General features: G+C 39.8%; 3 protein-coding genes across 5 annotated transcripts in view; all 3 read right to left on the bottom strand.

Moving 5' to 3' along the window:
• Window positions 1-276: 276 nt before the first annotated feature.
• LOC135946949 (uncharacterized) lies at window positions 277-6,536 on the bottom strand. The gene is made up of 6 exons (XM_065495448.1): window positions 6,487-6,536; window positions 4,602-6,433; window positions 2,891-3,181; window positions 1,875-2,327; window positions 1,331-1,720; window positions 277-855 (listed from the first exon to the last, which is right to left on the bottom strand). Exons 1-6 carry the CDS (start codon window positions 6,491-6,493, stop codon window positions 577-579), a joined length of 3,252 nt encoding a protein of 1,083 aa, XP_065351520.1. The 5' UTR covers window positions 6,494-6,536; the 3' UTR covers window positions 277-576.
• A 2,968-nt stretch (window positions 6,537-9,504) lies between these two features.
• Window positions 9,505-17,101, bottom strand: LOC135946412 (uncharacterized). Its single transcript, XM_065494621.1, has 8 exons — window positions 16,810-17,101; window positions 14,927-14,991; window positions 14,800-14,868; window positions 13,056-14,737; window positions 12,128-12,418; window positions 11,017-11,469; window positions 10,478-10,861; window positions 9,505-10,189 (listed from the first exon to the last, which is right to left on the bottom strand). Exons 2-8 carry the CDS (start codon window positions 14,976-14,978, stop codon window positions 9,872-9,874), a joined length of 3,249 nt encoding a protein of 1,082 aa, XP_065350693.1. The 5' UTR covers window positions 14,979-14,991; window positions 16,810-17,101; the 3' UTR covers window positions 9,505-9,871.
• An 889-nt stretch (window positions 17,102-17,990) lies between these two features.
• The window catches only part of LOC135947164 (neuronal PAS domain-containing protein 2-like), a 32,340-nt gene continuing 25,518 nt past the window's right edge, over window positions 17,991-24,812 (bottom strand). For 2 of the 3 annotated variants that reach the window (XM_065495801.1, XM_065495803.1), the window contains 7 exons: window positions 24,508-24,682; window positions 23,620-23,726; window positions 23,287-23,531; window positions 23,071-23,235; window positions 22,442-22,940; window positions 22,290-22,375; window positions 17,991-21,337 (listed from right to left, as the gene is read on the bottom strand). In XM_065495801.1, the coding sequence (XP_065351873.1) occupies window positions 21,248-21,337; window positions 22,290-22,375; window positions 22,442-22,940; window positions 23,071-23,235; window positions 23,287-23,531; window positions 23,620-23,726; window positions 24,508-24,682 (1,367 nt within the window). In that variant the 3' untranslated portion in view covers window positions 17,991-21,247. The remainder of the gene's footprint in view (window positions 21,338-22,289; window positions 22,376-22,441; window positions 22,941-23,070; window positions 23,236-23,286; window positions 23,532-23,619; window positions 23,727-24,507; window positions 24,683-24,812) is intronic. The other variant, XM_065495802.1, reaches the window with a different exon arrangement.

Genomic DNA, 24,812 nt, shown 5'->3' with positions numbered 1-24,812 from the left:
TGCGGGAATATGGAAGGCTAAGTAAGACCGGCTAACACTTGGTTACTTACTCCCGCCGATTGATAATCTGCAATAAATTCAGCACAGCGAGGCGTTCAATAAACGAGGCTACCGGAAGCTACCTAAAATAACTGTATTCTAGTGGTTCATATAATAGAGGAGCTATATTGGAATGTGATTAAGGAGATATTTAAAAATTATGAAAATTAGTACAAACATATATATATATATATATATATATATATATATATATATATGTGTGTGTGTATTTATAAAATATTTTATTTGATTTAAAGTTTTATTAAATAATTTTCTGGATTTTTCACATTATCCGTTTGAAATTCAAGTTTTAGCCCTTATTACAATAAAACATTTTTTGATTAAAAAATGCTAGAATCATCGAGAAAAAATAATATCTTGAAAATTCTCTTTTGTTTGAGAACAATCATCTACACACTGTTAACTATGTATTCTATTTAAAAGCATAAAATATTATTTTAATTTACAATTTACCCGAAAAATGTGACCCAACATTCCACCATTCTGTACGTGCGACTACACTATAGATTAGGCATTTTATCCCTCCGTAGTTGGTGAGTCTATAGTTGGAATTTCCATCTTGGAATCGATAATAATACGATCGAGGAGATCCTTGCTGTTGCCTTCATTGGTATCTTCATTATTGGCATCATCGTCGTTAAAGTCTAAATCGATTTCAACGTCGGAAGGGTCCTTGTAGATGTTGCTGCTGCAGCAATCGAGAGCCGCCCTTACAATTTCGTTATCCATGGTATAGCCGCGGTCAATCCACAACCACTCAACCTTTCTTTTGTCGTTTGTTTCCCATAAGTTCTCCTGTTAATCAAATATTAAATTGATCAATCAAACAATGAAGAAACAAAAAATATGTGTTGAAACACGTTTTTAAGAGAAGATTTTCAATAAATGATCACGCATAAATGCATGAGTACTATATTCAATATTTCCATATGAACTGTTGACCAAAGACTCAAATTTGCTAGTAGCAACTGAAGTACAAATTAAATAAGCCTCCCTATGATCGAGATATATTAAGTTTCGAAACTCAAAGATATTATTAAATAGCCAAAGACGCGATGGCACGAATCATTTCTCGTAATTTGATATTCTCGAACTGAAATTTAAGGTTTTTTTAAGTTTCTATTTAATTCATTGAAGACTTCATATGAGTTTTGTTTTTAAGGAATTTTATACAAAATTAGTTTCATTTAAAATTACATTTAGATGATGGTATAAATATATCTAAATTGTTTCTATTCTTATACTCTTCTCCAGAAAACGTTTATCTCACCATCTTTTCACAAGCTTCTTTGTGCTCATCCATTTCCAACTTGTACTCTTCCAAATTCTTGCACTCGCCCGTGGATGGCTGCACCTTGATCCGCTCAATCCAAACTGCGTTTATTGCAACCGTTCCTGGTAGGTGAAAGTACTCGAGCCAACTGGACAATTGCTTCAGCAAAGCCTCAAACTCGATGATCATCTCGCACTGCGCTATGGTGCTAAACACGCGTGCATTTTTCTCCAACTCTGTGGTGATGTTGATGGCCAGACCGTTCATCATGTTGAACAGGCAGCATGTGATGAGGAAAATGAAGCTGCCGAAGAGGAACTGCAGGTGGGCGCTGGCCTCAAACTTAAAAGACTCGAACGAAATCTCGCCCATCATCATGGAAGGCACCTGAGCATAAAATTCCATTATTTAAAATATACACTGTGCTGTTTTTTTTAAATTTATGTCCTGCTATTTTTCAAAAGAGAACATCAAAAGTAATTAAAAGAATAACTTCCACTGAGGGAAATGGTGCAAAAATAAAAACGGTTAGTAAACCGACCTTAAGCATGGTCATGTAAAGCGTGTCAAAGCCCTCTGCGCACACGCCCTCGTGGTCTCTGTCCAGTTTGCACTTGTTGACCAGAAGGAAGAAGCCCAGGGCGAACCCACCGATCAGTCCAATTGAGAAGATGAGGAATTTGATGTAACGCAGCAGGATGCGCACCAGCATGTAGCGCAGGGGCAGGATGGACGGGTGGTTGGAGCACACGTAGAACAGTGAGAACCAAGAGGCGATCACCACTACGATGGGGCTGATCGCGTCCACCAGGTGCATGAAAGCGATAACCCATAAGACGTACTCGTACCAGTCCGACCACAGAAGTTCCTCCCAGTAGAATTCAAGCAGCCGCCGCACCCGGCGCATGTTGCAATTGTTTGTGTTCACGTACGTCGCTGACTTCTCTACAAACGGCCATGTGAGCACGAACAGAGACAGCAGTCCGCTCACCACCTAGATATTTCATTAAAAAAAATTGAAGTAATGGTGGGGAAGGGGGCAAAGCAAAATGTACATTTAATCAGAAAGTTACTCCAAAAGTTACAAAAAATTCCACTCCTGGAATTTATCAAATATCTTAATTAATGGTGAATATCAGAAACGTAATTTCAGTGGGCTGGGTGTGTGTGTGTGTGTGCGTGTGCGTGCGTGTGTGCGTGCGTGTGCGCGCGCGCGCGCGCGTGTGTGTGTGTGTGTGTGTGTGTGTGTGTGTGTGTGTGTATTTTTTAAATAAATCCGAGCAGATTAAGGAATGCTTTGCGTGCGTTAGTCGCCGAGGAAGATAGCAAATATCCGGTTATCGGGTTCGGTCAAGTAAAAGCGCAACATACCTTCGACACAGAGGTTTTAGATTAAAACAAGTGATCAATCCCCAGGTGGATTTGTTTTAAATCAATGACAATACCTCTTTTCATAAATGAATACCTTTATATATGTTCCAAAACTAATATTGAACAGAAAATTTTAAATAGTGCTGCAAGTTCCACAAAATAGCAAGTATTTGGATAAATTCTGACCTGGATGAGGAGGAAAAGATGCGTGCCTTGCAGCGATAACTCGATCCACTGGTTGTATTGCTCGTCGGAGAGGGTGCTAGAGTCATTTGCGTCTGATCCGATGCGAAGATCGCGCTGCATCTGCAGGATGGGGTGCAGCGAGAGGAAGAAGACGAATGGCAGGAAGAAGGCGAGCTTGAGGAAGAAGAATTTGCGGATTTTCTGCCACTTGACGGAGACAAGGGCCTGGCACAGTGGGTGCAGGCATAGGTTTCTGTGCTGGTCGTCGCCAGGGGCTTCAGCGTTTTTCGACTGAGGTGCATAACAGCAAAAGTACAACACAGAATTAAATGCAGTTAGAACATATTATAGCAAATACTTTGCAAAAAAGGCACGAATGATTTTTCAAGAAACAAAAAATATGAATGAAAATGTTCGGATTTAAGAAAACATTTTTCTCTATCCAAACTAAATTGATAAAACTTACACGCCTCTTTTTAGTCTTCGTATTGCGAGAATCTGTGAAAAAATCTAAAAATAACTTGTGCTTTGGATCTATCTCCAAATCGAATAAACAGGCGTTTTCTATTCTCATAATTTGACACGTTCTTATAGTTATTTATATTCCTTCGATCTGGATGATTACAAATTCAATATGCCGTGTATGATTGTTGTAATGCTATCTTTTTTGTCCTTCTGACCTTTATTTTCAAATTTGCCCGGTTGTCGGTAGCATTAATTAAGACTTTTTGTGTTAAGAAATAAATATATTCAATCGAATTTATGATTTTTTACCTTTTTTAATCTGGGCAGCTTCTTAGAAAAAAGGCATCATTATATTTTGTGTTAATAGATAATGAAAAATTTGTTAGGTTTTAATATTAAAATTTAATCCGTCGCTTTAATTAAAAATATTAGCAAGCAAAAATATTTTTGTGTTAACTATTTACAAAATATTTAACAATATGGCAGTTAATTTTCTTGATTGAGTTATGTTTCATATTTAATTTTATTTTTAATTTCAAGAAAAATTTCTAAGTTCTTCTCTTTTATGGTTTTTAAAAGAATATTCCAGGATCATTCCAAAAAATAATATTTTAGATTAATCTCAGGATGATCCATAGAACATTCTGGGGATAATCCATTAACATTTATTCTAATTTCCCCCCTTGAGAATAATCTAGGGATATTCCTGAAGATTAATCTCTAGATTGATTTTAAAACATTCTAAGATTAATTTGGATTAAATCCACGAACATTCCAAAAATTATATTTTTGGATTAATCTGAGAATAATCTAAAGAATAATCTGAGGATGTTTTTTTTAGATTAATCTCTAGATTGATCTTAAACATTCATAGATTAATCTCAATTAATACAGGATTAATCCTGGATCATTTTTTTGGATTAATTTTTTCGGGTAAATTTCGATTAATCTAGGATTATTCCGAATATTCCTGGGTTATATTTTTTATGCGGGTAGGGTACGAAATTTTTATCGCAGATCCTCATCGTACGCTCTTACTTTTATAATTATAGCTCAAGATGTCTGATTTTTTACAAGAGCAAAATCTGTTAACTTTTTGCTCCATATTATACAGTTTAAAAATCAAAACAAGTTATTTTAATATTCATTTATTAACAAAATATTAAAGTTAATTGTGAATCTCGAGCTAGAATTGGGTAAAAATTTACTGAGAAAAGCTGCTGCGGCTTTAAAATTGTATATCTACCTGCGCGATGGCCATGATGTTCTTCATGTCGCTACCACTTGCGTGGTGCCCAAACAGGTTGGTGAAAATAACCTCAGTGTAATCTTTACGTGAAGTGTCTCCTTTCGTGCGCTCCAGCTTTAACGTTGTGGTGTGATTGTCGAGCAGCTCCTTGAGCCGCGAGTGCGAGATCCAGTCAATGGGTGAGTTGCCCACCTCATTCTTCTCGCCGAGCAAACCATTGCCCTTGAGCAACTTGGCCAGCCAGCGGGAGTTCGCCTCCTTGCTGATGAAGTGCAGTGCCGTGTTGCACTCCTCGTCGTGCACGGTCGCGTCCGCCATCGCCTGCTTGTCCAGGATGGCACCCATGCACTCGTAGCGGTTGCTCTTGGCCGCGTACAGCAGCGGTTGCCCGAATTTTGCCTCGTCCAGCAGACACAACTCCTCCTCAGGGAACATGTCGTACACGTAATTAAACGTGTCCAGGTCACCTCCGTTGGCGGCCAGGTGCAACGGCGTCTCTCCCAGGCTGTTCTTCTTCTGAAAGGGACAAGAACCATCCTTCGTCTTTTCGCAGAGGAATTTGATGCATTCAATCGAGCTATACTGCGCGGCAAAGTGCAGCGGGGTTTTTTCGGACTTCGGGGTCAGCTTCTTCAGGTCATCAGTTGTTGACACCAGTCCTTCGTCAAATAGGTAACGCAGGATGTCGGCCGAGGGATTCATGGCGGCGTAGTGCACCAAGCTAGGATATTCTTTTTCTTCCTGAGGCCCCCTGCTGTTCCGAGCCGGCGAAAACCACCTCGAAGGCTCGGGGGTTGGATGTGACGCCACTTTAGGTGTCACGTGCCAGTCAGTGAACTTATTAATTGGGTCGGTCCACGTGTTATGATCAGGATCCTTCAAGAGCGCACTCCACACGTCAATGCCATTGAAGTTGTCTCTTAAGAGTGTGAGGAACATATCATCGAAAGTGCCGTATTCGCACAGCAGAGCCAGTGGACTTGTTGACTCGTGCTGGTAGATCACCAAGCATTTGAGCACGTTGCATGCCATCTTCTGGTATCTTTGCATGTCGACGTCACTGGGGCGGTTGTTGTCAAGTTCCTCATCAAATAGAAATTTTCCCTTTGCTTTCTTCATGACTTTCTTAGCAAGGTGCGAGAATTTATCTTTGTAATTATCCAACTTTTTTGGGCACTTATATTTCTCAAAGATTCCGTCCAGCTCGATTTTTACGTTGGTTAAAATTTTTTTGCGCTCCTTCACCGCTGTGAAGGTCTTATCGTAGTCCGTATATTTGTCATCGTAGTCAAGGCCCAACTCGATTTCCAACTTGCGCACGTCTTTTTTTACCAGCCGCTCGATTAACATGCTACGGAACAGCTTGATCTTTTTTTCACTTGTCTCCCCGATTTTAACCAATTTTTCTAAGAACGAGCAGAATGCACTGTAGCTCTCGGCGTCGGTCCGGAAAGTGAGTAACTTGTCTAAGATCTTCCTCTCTTTGTCGGACAGTTTTGGCTGCTTGTTGTCCATGTCCACTGTTGTGCTTTCGCCGTTTGTTTTAGGCTGGATGCTACGCGACTCTTGATACTCTTTAAGAGTTTTGAACTTTGTGAGTTTCTCCCAGTGAGTATACAGCTCATTCAATTTTTCTTTCCCGTATTGTTCATCCTTCTTGTAAGTATTTCTTTTATCCTTGTAAAAAAGGCTGATCCCGCTCGCCTTCTCAATGGCCAACAGCCTTTTCAAGTCGCCCGTCTCGTGCTTCTGCACATACTGTACTAGCTTCCACACGTTGAAACACATTTTTATGTTTTCGCATAAGTGGAGAGCTCTGCTTCGAATATCTGCAACAGAATATAACTATTTATTGCTCTCGACGTGCTCTTAGAATTTTTACCTTCCATGTTCTCCTCCGAGGTGTCAGTTCCACTGTCGGAGTAATAATCCATTTCTTGCTGGTTTCCATCTGCATTCATAGATAAAAGATGTCAATGTATTCATTTTTTGCGGCCACTTGTTTCAATTCTTACCATTTTGGTCAGGATCATCCGCGGGAATAGGAATCTGGGTTCCATTGTAGTTCCCCATGATTTAGCCTGGATTTTCAAAAAATATTTATTCATGTCAGAACAAGACAATAAGCTATTTACAGCTCTCGCAAAGATAGTTTTGTAGGAAATTTTAAAATAATACTATGAACATGGTTTACTCATTTATGCACAATATTACTTATAAGCCGCCCATAAATTTTGTCGCATAAATAAAGAAAGAGCATTTCAACCGCCTATTGGTGTCTCGGTTAATATGTATTTGTTGCTTTGCAAAAATATATCACATTAACATAATCATTTTGTAAGATCAGATTTTAGTAAAAATCAACTTTTTAACGTCATGAGTCATTTCAATTTATTTTTCAGCATTTGAAGCAACATTTTAATTTGAATCAATATTTTGGGAAGTAAATGTGAAATGTTGAAGTCTGTTTAGGGGTTAAAAAAATTAAGAAGTGATATTTTGAAGAAAAACCACTTGCGTAACGTAGCCTCCAGTCTTCATATTTCGCCATAGCCAAATGCCTTCTAACTTAAAAAATCCCAGTAGTTTTAAATTATTTCTGCATATTTATCATCTCCATCAAAAACCATTTGGTTTTTGATGGAGATGAAGCAAAAAATTTCAAGCGGAATATGGTTGACATCAACATGTCTGAAGCGCAAACTAACTCAAAATATTTATATTAGAGGGTCTACACACAAACGTCAAAGGGTTTCTATATATACACGTTATTCTACATCATCGACGCCACATTCTTTAGTGCGTAGCCTGAGCTGCCACAGCATTAGAAAAAAAAGCGATAAAACAGCGGACGCGGCGGGTGCGTGCTCTTCGTCGCGATCAAGCTTGACGCACTGTTTGAGACGACGAAACAGCAAAAAGAGTAGCGGCATGAAAACGCAGAGCTCAAAATTCGTGAGGGGCAAGCAGGGACTTCTCCGATTCAGCACATTATCAGCGAGCGCAGTTGGCTAGAATTGGATCCCTGCAAACTTTAAATTAGCATAGGCGAGTGCGTTTCCACACGTTACGCCAGGAAATATCAATTCAGGACTCATAATTGTGAATTTTTATTTGGATTCTTAAATCAAATGTGAGCGGAAATAATTATCAAACCCCCACAACATTCGAGCTATTTTGATAGTAAAAATACATCACTTTTTCTAAAAATGTACTAAAAATTATATTGAGTTTCATTTTTTAATGAGATATCTTTGATGGTAAGAAATTCTTGCCGTTGATTTTATTAATGAAAAATAGAAATGAGAAACTAAATAGGAAACTGAGTGTGCTGGCGGTCCTAAATACCGACTATTTCTCCTAATTCTATCTGAAAACAATGCGCTGAGCCTCTGACAGTCCTGACAGTATAACATAAATTATCGAAGTTTATATTAGTGTGTTGCCTCACGGACACCGCACATATAATACATTAACCAGGGGGCTGAACGAAATGGCACCATTTTAACGAACCATTTTAAATTCTTTTCGTTGTAGTAGACCAGCAGACTTAAGTTAAGAGGAGACACTTTTGCTAGATGGAGGAAAGTTGTTAGACGCTTAGGCGTGGCCTTAGGACTACAACCTCGATCGATCAAGTTTTTTTTATCAGTGTTCGCAAATAAATTTAACTGCCACAAATAGAAGAAAACCACGCAGATAATAATTTGCTAATTAAGTAGATTTGGCAGAAAACTAGTCATGGCTGAAACTGGTTAAATCGAGCATATGCCCGTGTATGACTCGAGTATATTTTGAATTGTCGACGTTTCAGCGACTTGATCACCAGTACATTTTGTCTTTTTAACATTTTTCTTGATTACCATTAATGCAGTGTACTGAAATAAAGAGAAATAAATTAAATTATTATCTCTTGAGACATTTTGGAGAATTCAATGCACGGTCCACGAGGTGGAAAACCATATAATTTCATGCAAATTTTAAATTAAATAGTCACGCAGTGTGAAATTTGCGTGAAAAATAGGAAAAATAGAAACTACCTAAAAAATAATAATTAACTTTTAGTACTTTCAAAAAATAGACTATACTTACTTTTTGTGGTCGTCCAGCTATTGCAATTGCAATTCCAATGCTAGATTCAAGATTGTCAAAGACACCAGCCACCTGCTCCGGCGTTTGGCAAATAACGCAGCTGGCTCTCAAGATAGGTTTATCGCTAATAGCTTCACTCTGCGGGTAACCGTCTGTGTCTAATCCCAGTTTCGCTGGCTACGCTCGCCTATTTTACTCTTCCCTACTCCATTTGTTCCCGCTTAAAAAACGCACAGTCGTTACTCGGCTTCAGCCAATTGGTCTTTGAGCTTTGCAAAATGAAAATTTGGCAGTTCCCACGACGCACGCTGGCGTCTTCTAGTGGGGAGGAATTTTATCCAAGCCAACGCTTGGGTAAATAAAACCAAGCCTGTTTTCGGACAACCAAACAATGTAATTTTTGTTTTCATGTTGAGTTCTTCCGCAAATATTATTGTTGTAACCCTGACTGGCCTGCTCCCAAATCTCAGCTCTCTGGGCGGCGTCTTGAAGAGGTCTACGCTGACCAACTTCGTGCCCGCCTGATGGTTACGGTGTTACTTTTCGGTTTGGGCACCTGGTCATGGCGCTCCTAAGGTCCGTAGCAGGCCAGAAAGTTTTAGAACAATTATAAACAATATTTTACTAGTTAAATTTCTAGTTTAGTTTTTTTTGCGATCTGTTCCCCCCTTTTAAGAATTTGATAGCGAACAACTCGCGCGAGCTCCGCGTCTGAATGCCGTCGCGAACGGATAACAAGGGTGCACCGCGTGCCACATTGGAGACAAAAGAATGCAAATTCAACAATCAATTCAGGCGTGAAAATGAAACAATTTTTTTCAATAACTGTTTACTTCTCAATAAAAATTTGACGTTAATTATACACAAACAGTTTTTGGGATGAATTTTTAAGAAATATAAAGCTTTTGAGATAGGGTCAATGTTATCTGTATTGTGAATCAAAAAATAATTTGGGTACAAAGCGTGATTAAACTTTCAACAGTTGCTTGGAGTTAGCCCAAGAAAAAACTTACTTCAGAGGTCAGTTCTATATAGTGTATTTACTTCTCACGCTAGTAAGAAAATCTAACCATTTTCTCCAAAATTCAAAACGCGCTTAATAAAATTAGCACATCAATCAATAAGCAATAATAATTAATGAAGTTATAAAAATTGCAGGCGTTCCATTTTCTTGATTATTTCAGTCCTCCTGTCGGCACATCCAATGCATTTTCAGGTGGTTTGGCGTGAAATTGGGATGCTAAGCTCTCCACCTTAGACTTCATGTCGTCATTAAGATTGAGAGGTTCTTTGTTGTTGCCTCCATTGGTATTGCTGTCATCTCCATCATCGTCGTTGTAGTCAAGATTGACTTCCACGTCAGCAGGGTCCCTGTATATATTCTTGCTGCAGCACTCGAGAGCCGCCCTTACAATTCTGTTGTCCAGCGTATACCCGCGATTCATCCATACCCACTCAACTCTTCTGCGGTCATTGGTTTCCCAAAAATCTTCCTGCAAAAGTCAGATATTCAAATTTTAAATTTTCAATCAATTGATTTGATATCATAGAAACTTCTTTTATAAGAAGAAATAAAAATTCTAACGATTTCTTTGTAGATTTAATAGTTTGTTACACCAGGGGCGTTAAATAAATTTCACTGATAGAATTAAATTGGAATACCAGCAATTTATGAGGACATTTAAATTTCAATAAAATCAAGCTGCCTGAAATAATTAAACCAGCTTTTCCAACTGCTAATTGAATACTAATTTACTCCTAGAAAAAAATTGAAATTTCACCTCAGGGGCTATGGAGTGCTTCGTTATTGAACTGTCATACTGTTCCAAATTCTTGCACTCGCCCGTAGACGGCTGCACCTTGATCCGCTCGACCCAGACGGCGTTTATTGCGTCCTTTCCTGGCAGGTGAAGGTACTTAAGCCAACTGGACAACTGCTTCAGCAGAGCATCAAACTCGATGATCATCTCGCACTGCGCTATGGTGCTGAACACGTGTGCATTTTTCTCCAACTCTGTGGTGATGTTGATGGCCAGACCGTTCATCATGTTGAACAGGCAGCACGTGATGAGGAAAATGAAGCTGCCGAAGAGGAACTGCAGGTGGGCGCTGGCCTCAAACTTAAAAGACTCGAACGAAATCTCGCCCATCATCATGGAAGGCACCTGAGCAGAAAAATTATACGTGTTAAGAAATATTAATATGCTGTTTACATTTTTTTTCTAAATGTCAGAGATATTCCCTTAAAAATTTTAACTGTAAACTAAATAAATATTGTGTAGCAAAAATTTTGGTTAGTGAGACATTTTGCAAACCTGACCTTTAGCATGGTTGTGTAGAGCGTGTCAAAGCCCTCTGCGCACACGCCCTCGTGGTCTCTGTCCAGTTTGCACTTGTTGACCAGAAGGAAGAAGCCGAGGGCGAACCCACCGATAAGTCCAATTGAGAAGATGAGGAATTTGATGTAACGCAGCAGGATGCGCACCAGCATGTAGCGCAGGGGCAGGATGGACGGGTGGTTGGAGCACACGTAGAACAGCGAGAACCAAGAGGCGATCACCACTACGATGGGGCTGATCGCGTCCGCCAGGTGCATGAAAGCGATGACCCATAGGGCGTACTCGTACCAGTCCGACCACAGAAGTTCTTCCCAGTAGAACTCGAGCAGCCGCCGCACCCGGCGAATGTTGTATTTTTGTGTGTTCACGTACGTCGCCGACCTCTCGAGGAACGGCTGAGTGAGCACAAACAGGGAAAGCAGCCCACTCACCACCTAAAAAATTAATTCATCATATAAAATCGTATAAGTAGGGTTAAGGGCAGCAATTAATAATATTTGAAAAGCATTAAACTTGATTTTTAAAATCAAAAATTGAAAGAAATACACACGCAGAATATTTTTAGAATGCTCAAAAGTGCGTTAATTTTTAGAATACGTTTTTGCCAATTTCCCATGGTGACTCTTTACGAATTTTTTAATCACAAAATGCTGCAGAGCAAGAATCGGGTAAATATGGCCTGAACTCAGGGTTCGCCAATTTTGCAATGCGCAAAAATGCACCACTGGTTTTTTGCGCAAAAAACCGGCTGGAAAAACCCACCAGTCTTGGGTTTTTCCGCACTTTTCCGAATTTAACCCGAAAATAGTCAATTTTCGCTTGAAAAGAGTCTGAAATTTCAGAAAACGATGCAGAGAGTTAAAATTTTTAGTCTATTGGAGGAACCAGTGGCTCTAATACTGATTTTGGTGATTTTGAAAAATCCCTATTTTTGGTCATCCATCATGAAAATTTTTTATTTTCCATAAGAATGCATGTGTTTCGGAAAAATGCGCAAAATTGCAGAAAAACCCGCAAAAAAACAGTTTTTTGCAATGCAGTGGGTTTTTCCGGAAAAATGCGGGTTTTTGCGAACCCTGCCTGAACTCCAACCTGAATGACGAGGAAAAGGTGTGTGCCCTGCAGCGATAGCTCAATCCACTGGTCGTACTGCTCGTCTGAAAGGGTGCTGGAGTCATTTGCGTCTGATCCGATGCGAAGATCACGCTGCATCTGCAGGATGGGGTGCAGCGAGAGGAAGAAGACGAATGGCAGGAAGAAGGCGAGCTTGAGGAAGAAGAATTTGCGGATTTTCTGCCACTTGATGGAGACAAGGGCCTGGCACAGCGGGTGCAGGCAAAGATTTCTGGGCTGCTCGTCGCCAGGAGCTTCAGCGTTGGCCGCCTTCAAGAGCAGCAGAAAAACAGATACTTTTTTAAATTGTAGCAAAATCAATTTAGTATTTGAATTTTCAAAATTAACATAAATTCGAATTTACTCGCAGTTACAAGGGAAGGTATGCACATGCAACATAAACCAATGTGAGAAATTACCATACCAAGAAAAATAATTTTTTTTTGAACAATCCTGCAAGCACTGGAATATAGCTTATATATATGATTATTTATATATATGATTATATGAGTATTAGTATTTATGACGAAACTCTGCACGGTGGCTTATTCTTTCATAATTTTCTGGTCAAGTTTGTTTGAAATACGATCGATAATATATGAGACAGAAAAAATCGATAAAATCCTTCCGTTTAATTTCCTGGCCCCTAAAAACCAAGTAGAATAATTTCACCTTATTTTTAACATCATTCTTTATTTATTCAACATCATTTCATGCGAAATTGAATTAAATTGAAATATTTATGCGACTTTATTTTTTTAATGTGTTACTTTCTATCAGCTATAGGGGAGGCTAAGAAATAATAATTTTTGTAAAATTAAAAAAAAATAATTAAACTCATATCTGAGGCGAAAAATAGGTTTAAATTCTCAGAGAAACTTATTGGCAAGAAATGCATTTTCCATACCTGCGCGATGGCCATGATGTTCTTCATGTCGCTACCACTTGCGTGGTGTCCAAACAGGTTGTTGAAAATCACCTCGGTGTGGTCCTTGCGCGATGTGTCACCCTTGTTACGCTTCAGCTTGACCATTGTCACGTGCTTGTCGAGCAGCGCCCTGAGCCGCGAGTACGAGATCCAGTCTATGGGCGAGTTGCCAACCTCGTTCTTCTCGCCGATCAGACCGTTGGCTTTCAGCAATTTAGCCAGCCAGCGGGAGCTCGCCTCCTTGCTGATGTAGTGCAGCGCCGTGTCGCACTCCTCGTCGTGTACGGTGCCATCCGCCTCCGCCTGCTTGTCCAAAATCGTGCCCATGCATTCAAAATGGTTATTCTTGGCCGCGTACAGCAGCGGTTGCCCGAATTTTGCCTCGTCCAGCAGACACAACTCCTCATCCGGGAACATGTGATACACGCGGTTGAACGTGTCCAGGTCGCCTCCGTTGGCAGCCAGGTGCAGCGGCGTCTCTCCCAGTTTGTTCCTCACCAGGTACGGACATCCCTTTTCGGAGAGAAAGTCGACGCAATCGATGGAGCTGTACTGTGCGGCAAAGTGCAGTGGCGTGTTGCCCCTCGAGGTCTCCTTCTGCAGGTCATCAGTGGTCACCAGTCCTTCGTCAAACAGATGACGCAGGATGTCGGCCGAGGGGTTCATGGCGGCGTAGTGCACCAGGCTCGGGCCTTGTTTTTTATTCTTGTCGACTGGCGTGCACCAGATGGCGGAGTCGCTCGAGAGTGCGCTCCTCACGTCGAGGTCCTCGGTGTCACCGATGAGTGCGTGGAACATGTCGATCGTGGCGTACTCGCACAGCAGGGCCAGAGGAGTCGTTTGCTCGTTTTCGAACGTCACCATGCAGTTGAGCACGTCGCGCACCATATCCAGGTGATTTTTGTCGCCTACTTTAAAGTAGTCGGGTACGTCATCCACTAGGTGCTTGCGTTTGGCTCTCTTGACGACGCTAACGACATAGTGCGAGAATTTTAAATGGAAATCCAACTTCTTTGGGCAATTTTTGAAGATCTCTTCATTCAGCTTTGATTTCAACTCAGACACTTCCTCTTTTCGCTTCTGCAACGCTGCGAAGATTTCTTTGTAGTCGGTGAAGTTGTCATCGTAGTCGAGGCCCAGCGCGATTTCTAGCTTTCGCACGTTCTTTTTCACAAGACGCTCAATCAGCATGCTGCGAAATAGCTTGCGTTTTTTGTCCTTTTCGTCGGAAAAATTGTCGCATTTAACCAGGAACGAGTAAAAGCCGGCGTAGCTTTCGGCGTCGGTCCGGAAAGAGAGCAACTCATCCAATATTTCCCTTTCTTTTTTGCTCAATTTTGATTTCTCCATATCTACTTTTGTGCTTTCGCCATTTGTATCAGGCTGCTCGCTCTGTGACTCTCTATACTCTTGTAGATTTTTAAAATTTTTGAGCTTCTTCCAGTTGCTGTACATCTGGTTCATTTTTTCTCTCGAGTACCGTTCCTTGTAAATATTTCTCTTTTCCACTGCGTAAAAGTTCTTTACACCGTCTGCGTCCTTCTTTTCAAACAGACGCTTCATGTCATCCGTCTCGTGCTTCTCAACTTTCTGCACGAGCTTCCACACGCTGAAGCACATGTTTATGTTTGCACACAAATAGCGTGCTTTGTTTTGTATTTCTGCAATGTTAAAAGAAATGCAACTTAATTACACTTGACTTACTCTCAAACAGAATTTTTACCCTCTACGCCCAATTCCGAAAATTCGCTCTCATCGTCGGAAAATTCATTCATTTCTTGCGTTGTACCTCCTGCATAAAAATTTCAATTTAATATAAATATAATATAAATGTGCTTTCGAAGTTTTACCATTTTGGTCCGGATCTTCAGTGGAAATCGGGGTGCCAACGTTGTTCCCCATGATTTAGCTGGATCTGGAATTCCAAAATTTCGAAGTCTTAAAAAGAGAATCAGCACGATTGGAACAAAATATTTTTCATAAATTTTAAATAATGTCTTCATCCTGTGATCTCTTGGATCTTTTGAATAAAATTTAACTTATAGCCCATGGTGGGGTCCTGGTATTTCAAGAACAAAATGAATAGAAATCTCCATTACACTATGCCAAAAAAATTTCACATGACCATAGAGATACGATTGCAATAAATCAATAGTTTTACACTGTGATACTAAAAATATAACGTGATTAAATTCCCAATTTAAATTACTGCACTGATCAATAAAATAGTAAAAGTTAAAAGTAAATAGAATTAGGATTAATAAAGTAATTAGAAATAGGATTAGTGTCGCACGCATATGCATTCAATAATAAATTCATTCATAATTTTAATAACTAACTTGTGACTTAAGGCGCTCAGTAACATATACAAGAGGTTTCCGAGCTATTATCTATTGAGGAAACCGCGTCAAGTCTAATAATAGACATTTTTTTGCTTATATGTTAACCGCAGGATAAATTTGCCAGAGGGTGTGCGGTATGAGCATGTTAATGTATGGGTCGAGCCTCAAAATGTTTACGTTAGAGGGTATACAACACATCGGACAGTGTCTAGTCTACGCAGGATCGACGGCACACAACGTTCGCTTCGGTGCGCAGCCTGCCGCCAGAGAAAAAAGCCAAGAGTGATAAACGTCAGGCCAGTGGCGGACGCAGCGGGTTCGTGCTCTTTGCCGCGATCGAGCTAAACACTGAAGAGACGTCGAGAGCAAAAAGAGCAGTGGCAGGAAAACGCAGAGCTCAAAATTCGCGAGGGGATCGAGCAGGGGTCTGCGATTACTTTATCATCTCGGTTTCAGCTTTTTATCCGCCAGAGCGGGTGTTCGAGTGTTGGACAGAAAAAGAACTCTGAAATTTTTGAATCAACAGACGGAATCAACAGACTAAAGAATTGCTCTTAACAGTTTAACGATAAATTATAGTTTAAATATAAAAATTGAAATATGTTTTCAAATTTCAAATGTAAAATTAAGTCAAATTTGAGATCTATTTTAAAAACAATTAATTTTATTATAGCGCTCCACAACTATTTAAACCTTGAAAACAAAATTAAAAAATAAATATACCTCCTGTTGAGTTATTTTTGTTTTCTAGAATTTGACCAGCATATCGTTAAAATCTGAATAACCTGAAATCCGTCCTAGAATCCTATTTCTTTTATGCATAAACACGACGAAAGCCTCTGGCAGCCCAATATACGAAATTTAAATTTATTAGTTTTTGTGGCGCTTCAAGGACACCATACATCACTCGTGAACTAGAGGCCATTCCAATTTAAACATTTTAAAAAGCTATTTCGAATTCTATTCATGACAAAGCAGGAGGCAAGAGGAGACATTTGCTAGATAGGACGTGCCGCAGGAGGATGCTGTTCGGCACTTTATTAGGCGTGGCCTTGAAAGCCTACAACCCGATCGATAAAGTTATAACAGCGCCCGCCAACAAACATAATAGGACAACTGCCAAAGGACCCCCAAAAAACAAACAAAAACACTGCGGAATCTCTGCTAATTAAATAAAGATTCAACAGTCAATTGATCTTTTAAAAACTAGTCTTCTCTTGTACATTCCTTTGGAGAAATAAGTACGCATGGCACACGCAAGAGGTTATTTTGATTTAAATTGACGCACAAGAAATTTAATAAAAAGATCACAGCATGACGAAGCGTGAAGTATCATAAATTAATTGTTCAAAATTAATTGATAAATAATATTGTTAATACATGAAGCTTACTTTTTTTGGTTGATCAGCAAATGCAAAATCAAGTTGAATGAATAATCAGAATTTTGTCGAAACTGACGGCTCCGGTGTGGCGTTTTGGCAACTACAGCTGAGGTTGGACTTTTCGCCAGCTTCCGTTGGTGTCTGCTCCTGATCCCCGTGCTCGACTCCGTTTCTCTTCGCTGCTTCACTCGATCTTCTCTGGGCTGTTAAAAAAATCGCACAAGCCACGCTCAGTCGTCACTGGCTACAGCATATCGGTTTTCGTGTTTTGCGTCGAGGAAATTTCGCAGTTCGCACGCTGGCATGTTCTAGGGGGAGGGAATTACACCTAGGCCCCTGAATCGACGCGAACGTTAGGTTTTCACTTTTCACGCCATAAATCTGTCTTTTTCGCATGACAGTTTTGATCATGTGAATAATATAACAGTTTCAAATGATTTTACCGTGGATCGGCAGGGTGACTGTGTAGTGTGAAAATTTTCTTATCTTTTTGAAATTCCTAAATCCGGATTTGAGTTTATTTTGACAATGAAATAGAAAAAAATATAATAAGCACTTTTTGATGTGCAGTCAATCCACATTAACTAAATAATATACGCTTTAAGTTCTGGATGTGGATGCATGGGGCACAGCTGCCCTGCTGATCCGCAATAAAATCATTTCGAATCTAAAGTGAAATAACAAATATATTTTTGTGCAAATATTTTCCTATCCCGAAAGATTTGCCTGAATGAAACGCTAAAAAACCTCTCTTTTTATGTCGCAGAGCCAAGTTGGGACTGAAGTTTAGATATTTTTCAAAATATATTTGAAGTCAAATTTCACTTTTTGCCACCCATATTTTACTATATGGGATTCTCATAACTGGCGGTAACTGTTATTTTTCAAAATAATGAAATTAAAGTAATAATTATTTTAAGTTATTTATATTTTTTCTTACTGTTAGAGAGATAAATATTTGCTACCAAAATTTTGAATGGTAATTCAAACTTATCTTCAAGGTTTCACTAAAAAATATTTTTCTATTGACCAAAAAGTTCAACAAAGTCCTTTGACTTTCAATGTTGTTTTGGACCTCCTTTTAAATTGATGTATGTTATGAACAACACACGTCGTCAACCTAAACTGAATAAAAAAAGTATAATACTCTCTGTGGATTGTGTTTTCAGGGTGAAAATAAAACATTTGAATCAAAGTTTTGATTTTTTTACTAAATTCGCAGCTCATTTTATTTCCTCTCATAATATGGCATTTTGTTAAGATTTTTTCTTCACTTTATAAATAACTGTCTGTGTGTATGAGTGGCTGTTGTTGCGTATTGATTGGTGGCGATTGATTTGTTTACGTTCGAATCGGGCTGATCTTAGTCTACAGATTTAAACTAAAAGGAAGTTACAAATAGCAACAGGCAGCGATCGCAAGAATGATCCTGAAGCGCAATGGACACTAAACTTGTCTTCATGCACCACCGCGAACAAACACAATTTTGGACCAGGCCACCGTTTTGGTCTCACAAAAGATAGATACTTCTCCGCAAGGAACATAGGATGGCCAACGAAAGTGCGAATCGCAATAATCGAAACATGCAATGATTCATAAGATGACCCGTACGAAATGAGTGTTTTGTAAATAAAGAGAGAAAAAACTCCATGAGAAGGGAGTTCCGTTGTCTCGAACAGAAAAAAAATCACAAACGAAAAAGATTGGAAATATACACCGTACTATTGTAATATGTGTTTGGAGAAAAGTGAGTGTGAGCATGAAAAGTCAAGCGAGCGCAGTTATTTTTCAGTTTTTTTTACAACGAGATGAGGTATTTAATGGCACGCAGTCATAAAATCTTGTTTTATGTAATCAGTCTTGGCGGCAGAAAACACGACAGTCTGATTTTCATTCTTGCAACTACAATCAGCTGATTCCGGAAAAGTAAACACAATGTCATTAGAATTGAATACCAAAAGAACGGTCTGCGCCTTTGCCGACAACGACCCGGCGGCGAACAAGGCCGCACAGGAAATCGCCTAACGAGAGGCGAGTGTGGGTGGTCGAGAGAAATCAATCAGATTACAATACAATGATGCGCGTTCGTAGTTATGCCACATTATCAAAGCTAGCTGATGAGCCATTTATCGACTGACGCCTCTGCCCTCTCGCAGATTTGAAATAATAACTAGACAAGGACTTGAACAGCTCTTTTGATTAGACACAAATATTTACGAAAACGTCAAGACTTCAGCCCATTATTTACCCCAGTGGATTTTATTTTTTAAAATACTAAAAAAATAAGAATATGTTATATTCTTCAAGCAAGAGCGTATTTTCAAAACGAAATTTAAGATGTTGATAGATGACAATTATCTAGATAATTGTTCACATTACGACAGATAACTTTCCATTTCCATTGGATTGAAAAGCAAAGGGGTAAAAAAAGGCATCCACCGAGACTTCGTTGAAAATTTTGAGCACTATCGAGAAAGAGATGCATAACAACAATTTTTTTGAATTTCGAATCAAATTCAGAAAATAATTTGCATTCAAATTGCTCTGCTCACACATGGCGGCGGTCGGAATGCTCGCGCTGACTGGCAGTGTTGCGCTAGCGCTCAGCGCTCTCGCTCTTAAATTTCTACGGCCCACCCAGCGGTCGCGCAGCGCTCGCCGGCGGGCAAAAAAGTGCACTACTTTTCCATTCGCGCACGATAAAAAATAATTTTTTCTTTCATCCAGACCACAGATCATTTGAAACAGCAAGGAACACGCGTTTAACCTAATACACAAATTAAACAATGACGAAAAACCGACGGTTAGAACGAACTAGCCGTATTCCATTTAACACTCGGATGACGTGGAAAACATTCTGAGCGTCAATGAGCATTTCCGCGATTGAGCCATGTGTGATCGCGCCCTGCGCGTGCGTCGCAAAATGCAATTTTTTGTACCATGTGAGGCTAAATATCCGATTCGAGAGTCACCGAGCTCTCGAGCAAACACCCAAATCGGCCGAGAAGAGGCAGAGGCGTGCATTACCTATAACAGCTTTCTTAAGATAAGAACCAATTTCATTGATGTTCTTCTTTTCTGTATACATACAGCATAAGACGTTTCATGAAAATACAATTTCCAAAAACTCTAACCATTATGCCACTTTGTATAATTATACATTGCAAATTCAGAGAAAAATAACAACATTTTGCCTTACAAAGAGAACCCTAGAATTTTTCTTTCACTTGATTTCGCATCAAGAATACAACCACTTGTGACGAAAAAGCAAAAAAACCGCTTGTGTATTCTTTCACGTTTGTAAAAACAGCGTAAAATATTTAAAAAGACAGAATAACAAAGAGAAGCACAAAAAGAGTAGTTCGAAGAAGAGGAAGTGTCAAAATCTCTTAATACACATATTACCTGCTAGTTCTCTCTTCCGTTATTCTCTTAACCGAGTTTAATATAATGATTTAATTATACAGCAGCTAGGTTTTACACATGATCAACTCACCTATCATTAATAAGACTCTTTATTACGATAAAATTCAGTCATTACAGTGCTTGTTTTTCACATAAAATCGCGTTATGTCCAGTGTTCAGCAAGTGTGTATGTGTGATTTTGTTTTATTCATTTAAGTTCTCCCTTGTCAAAAACTCGCGCGGCAAATTCAGTCAGAAATCATTATCAGTAGTCTATTATTATTTTCATCAGCAAAGTAGGCTCGTCGATAAAAAAGTCGCAAATGTTAATTTTTGCAGCAGTCGAGACGAGGAGCTGCATCATTCAACTATTTCAAATCAGCTGCCAAAATCTCCCCTTAAATGGACTGCTCCATCGCCTCCTCAAGGTATTCGAAGACTCGTATTTTTCAGTGTTGTTGTTGTTGTTGTTGTTATTTTCCCCCTAACATTACTACTACAAATTATGATTCTCTCGTTTGAGTGTGTGTGTGTGTGTGTGTAACTTGAATTGTTTGTTCTCGTGAATGTGTGTTTGTGTTTGTATGTGAGCAAATAGAAGCGAGACAAAATTTCACGCTACTTTCATAGGCAATGTTGTTATGTTGTGTATGTAAACGTCTAAAACGATTTTGATTGGTCAAAAGTACACCAAACAAGGAACAGACTACGGACGAAAAACAAGCTGTACGTAAATTTCTATTCGATTACATACGGTACATGTTTGTGTGTATATCAACTGTATGGTCATTCTTCATCTCAATAGCAGATACAATAGAATATAGATGGAGTAATCAAGTACGGCTACACTTAAGAATGAGTTAATCATGCGTATTTCTTTCTATCAGAGTCCCGCTCTGGCGCGTAACCTGCGAGTGGCGCTTCGATTCCGCGCGCGCTGCGTTGCACACTGAACTTTGTGACCATTCCTCTTCCTCCGCCGCCGCACGACTCGGTAATTTGTTCAACCGACTCACCGCAGCGACGTCCGAAGCTCAAGCACTCAAATGCCAATGTCTGGCTGCCTATCTATGCTGCTTGTCAGCTCGTGTATCGCCCCGCATACACTCGCCGTGTCCTCATTAGACTCACTCTGCAATAAAAACAAGAAATATTCAGTAAATTTGAATCGCAATATTTGATTGTTTTGATGGTTTGTTAGAATATGACACTTTGATTTAAGAAATGCAGCATTTAATATTAAAATTACACTATGCAGCAAGATCCTGGATGAAAATTTTTTATCACAATTACAAATTTGTAATTCTTTTTTCATTGCTAACAATTTTCAGCAGTGGAAAAATGTAAAGTCAAATTGATGTGATATGCGAGAAAAAAGATTTTCCAAGCGCAACACGGTTAAAAAAATGGTCAAGCAAACGCAAATTCATCCCGGACCCAAGACCAAGAAGGGATGCTAAGCGAATATCAGAATCAACAACTATTGAATTATATAGAAAAAGAAGGCAAGAGTTGGTAAAGGGGGACGCTATCGAATATTCTGTTTCAATATTGCCACTACGATTGTCACGGCAACTAATTCTGTATTCTTGCAAAACCCACTGACGTCAGAACGCGGACAACAAAGATAGCTTTCAGCCTATGGCTCCCTGATGTAAGCTGCATTACGGTTTCACACTTTCACAGTTCATGTTTAAATTTTAAGGTTGAGATTGTTAAAAAAATTATAACTTAAAATGCTCTTTAATCACATGAAATTCCTGCCTTTTGCAATTAAAATCAATACTTTTTAATCAGACGTGTTAGATGATGCTGGAGGAAAATGACCGATAAAAATTTAACATCTAACATGATAGGAGAATTGCGAAACCTTAGTATGGGGTCTAGAAATGATTTCTTTGTTGATTTTAAAAAAGGGCAATTTTTGTCCAATCATGGTAAAATTTGGTACGCAGACTCTTCTTGACTAGATCAATTGATAAATATGACATGCAATTTTCGAAGTTTTGAAAATATTTCGACTTCTCATGAAATTTTGGTTGGATTCTTTAAATAGCTAGGGGAGTTTGGAACGGTATACTGACCATTGTTGTCTTGGCAACAGTTTGAACCTGCAAGCTGTGCTGTGATGGCGATAACTGCAGATGAAAGTCGTCAAACATCGCCAACCCTGTGGGGTGGGGGAAAACAAACAAAAATTAAAATTTCTGACTCAGAGCAATGAAAGCAAACCAACCTTGACTATCGTCGCACAAACTAGACATGCCCTCCATGATGGAATTCCCGCTGTCATCCCAAAGGCCCATCGACAGCGGTTCGTCCACCACAGAGGCGTGCAGGACTTTGAAGGACTGGTCTTCACAGGTAAACGAGATGGTGCTGTGGAGGCTGCGTTTTGCAGTCGGCGTGTCCGCCTCGCACTTGACAGCCTTCCGTTTGGTGCCGATGCCAGAGCCGCGCGGTCGACCGCGCCTGCTCTGCTTAACGGGCGGGTCCTGTGACGCTGCTCGCTGACGCTGCGAACGCGGCCGCCCCACGCAAGTGCCCTTGCCCGTTTGGAATCGCGTGTCCAGCTGGTGCGACTCGCTCGGCAACGGGTGCAAATCCTGCTCAAACTTGGACGGCCGCCGCGTGGCGCAATTTTTGCTTGGGCCGGGAGATGTTGGTGACACCTGGTTATGCATCGGGGTCCCGCTTGCGGTTGATGATCGACGTTGCATAATTTTCATTGATGCCTGCAAGATTTAGTGTTTAGGAGAGGCAATTTCATCATTTTTTCATTATGAACACTTATTTTTATTTGCAACTTTTAATAACCTATGGCGAGCGTAAGTCATTTGAAATAAAGAAGAGATATGAACTTACTGTGGGAGGAGGCAGTGATTTGGAGGCGACAAAGCATTTACGATACTCGGACTCAGGCACTTCCTCATTGACCGGTGTTTGTGGGACATTATAGGTCCTCAAGAGTTTTTTGATCATCTGCGTCATTTGAAAGGGATCTTTCATCATATCAATATCTTCACCGAGCTGCAAAATGAGAGTCAATAATTTTATACTACTATCAACGTGAACACAAACTTCTTCGTTTTTAATTATAATGTTGGCTTGAGAATTCTTTGTGTTGGCATTGAAACGCTTTTTCATTTCTTCGACGCCTTTCTTGCCATCTTCTTCTGACAAAAGTGTGTTAACGCAAACGAACGAGATGACCTTGCTGGTCTCCTTGTCAAACTCTAAGGTGCCATGTGATCGCATATAAACAAAGTCGCCTGTTTTTGATAGCAATCTGTAGGTGGAATATCCAAAGCCGTTTTTGGTGAACACTGGATAGACAATGAAAGAGCAATTACAAGTTAACTATGCAACTAAATACTCCCAAAATAGTCAGTAGTGACTGGATTTTATACTCACTTTGTCTGAGTGAAACAAGCAACCAGTTAAGATCCTTAACATGGACGTACCGGAAGGCAGAGGAACCACATAATTCATCCACCATGTAACCACAAGTGATGGAAACTCTGTAAGAAACAAATTCATTGTTAATATGATTGCTGCATGGCAATTTTGTTTTAATTCCGTCAGCAGGGCTTCCAAAAAACTGCCTTATGTTCACAAATTGATTCTAGAACACAATTTTTGTTCTATTTTTTTATCAGTTCATCTATTCTGAGATGGGTGACCACCTAATAGCGAACAACGCGAAAAAACTCTGTGTCCCAATAACATCGCGAACGGACAACATGGGCGCATTGGAGGAAGCCCATCCAAAAACGGACCAGCTCGTGTTACTGCCCCCGCACAGGGGTCTTTTATTGAAACGCTAGACATTCGTCACGTGAAATTCATTCACGCATGCTGAAAAGGTGCAAACTAATAATTAGGGAGTGGATACATTTTGCAAGACTCCCAATTCCGCATGGATTTGTCATTGCAACGCAAGAGTCAAACGTAGGCGCAAATCTACCCTGAGTCCACCCCAAAACATAAATGCTACTAGAATTCTACTCTTCCCTCGATCGCATACAGAACACCAAATTCTAATGTTAATATAGACTATGAAAATCTTTTGAAAAAACCCTAATTTTCATTTTTAATTGTGACTCGGTTTCGTCAGATTTATTGAGCTTTTGGCGTTTTTTTTGCGATATGATGACTGTTTCTGTATCAAGTATCTTAAATGAATAAATTAATAAGTAGTACTAACGAAATACTCATGTTGAAATTGTCTCAAGTGTTTCTGGGGATGACTTTTTGAGGATTGGAAACAAATATATTTAACTTTCTAGGAGTTTGATTTACCTTTGGTCGCAGAACATGATGTCACCGTCAAGGTTGTGTCGGGTGAAATACTCCTCCTTGTTTGAGTCCATGCACACCAAGTTGGAGGTGCGGAGGTTTGCCATCTTAGCTATGGCCATCAACACCACGTCTGGCTGGTTTTGATTTTGGCCTTGGTGACTGCTGCCCGACTCTGCTGACAAGTGCACATAGATTGGAAAATGCGGGTGATTGGCCTCCACGGAGGCAAACGTTCTGAGAGGGCTATTTCGGGCTTCTGTGTATTTGCGCTCGCCAAATGCAGGCTGGCATTCGGCCAATGTAAA

The sequence above is a fragment of the Cloeon dipterum genome, chromosome X (genome assembly GCF_949628265.1).
Source record: "Cloeon dipterum chromosome X, ieCloDipt1.1, whole genome shotgun sequence".
NCBI classification, from domain to species: domain Eukaryota; kingdom Metazoa; phylum Arthropoda; class Insecta; order Ephemeroptera; family Baetidae; genus Cloeon; species Cloeon dipterum.
Note: the sequence above shows the minus strand (reverse complement) of the source record. Positions and strands in the feature narration are given on the sequence as shown.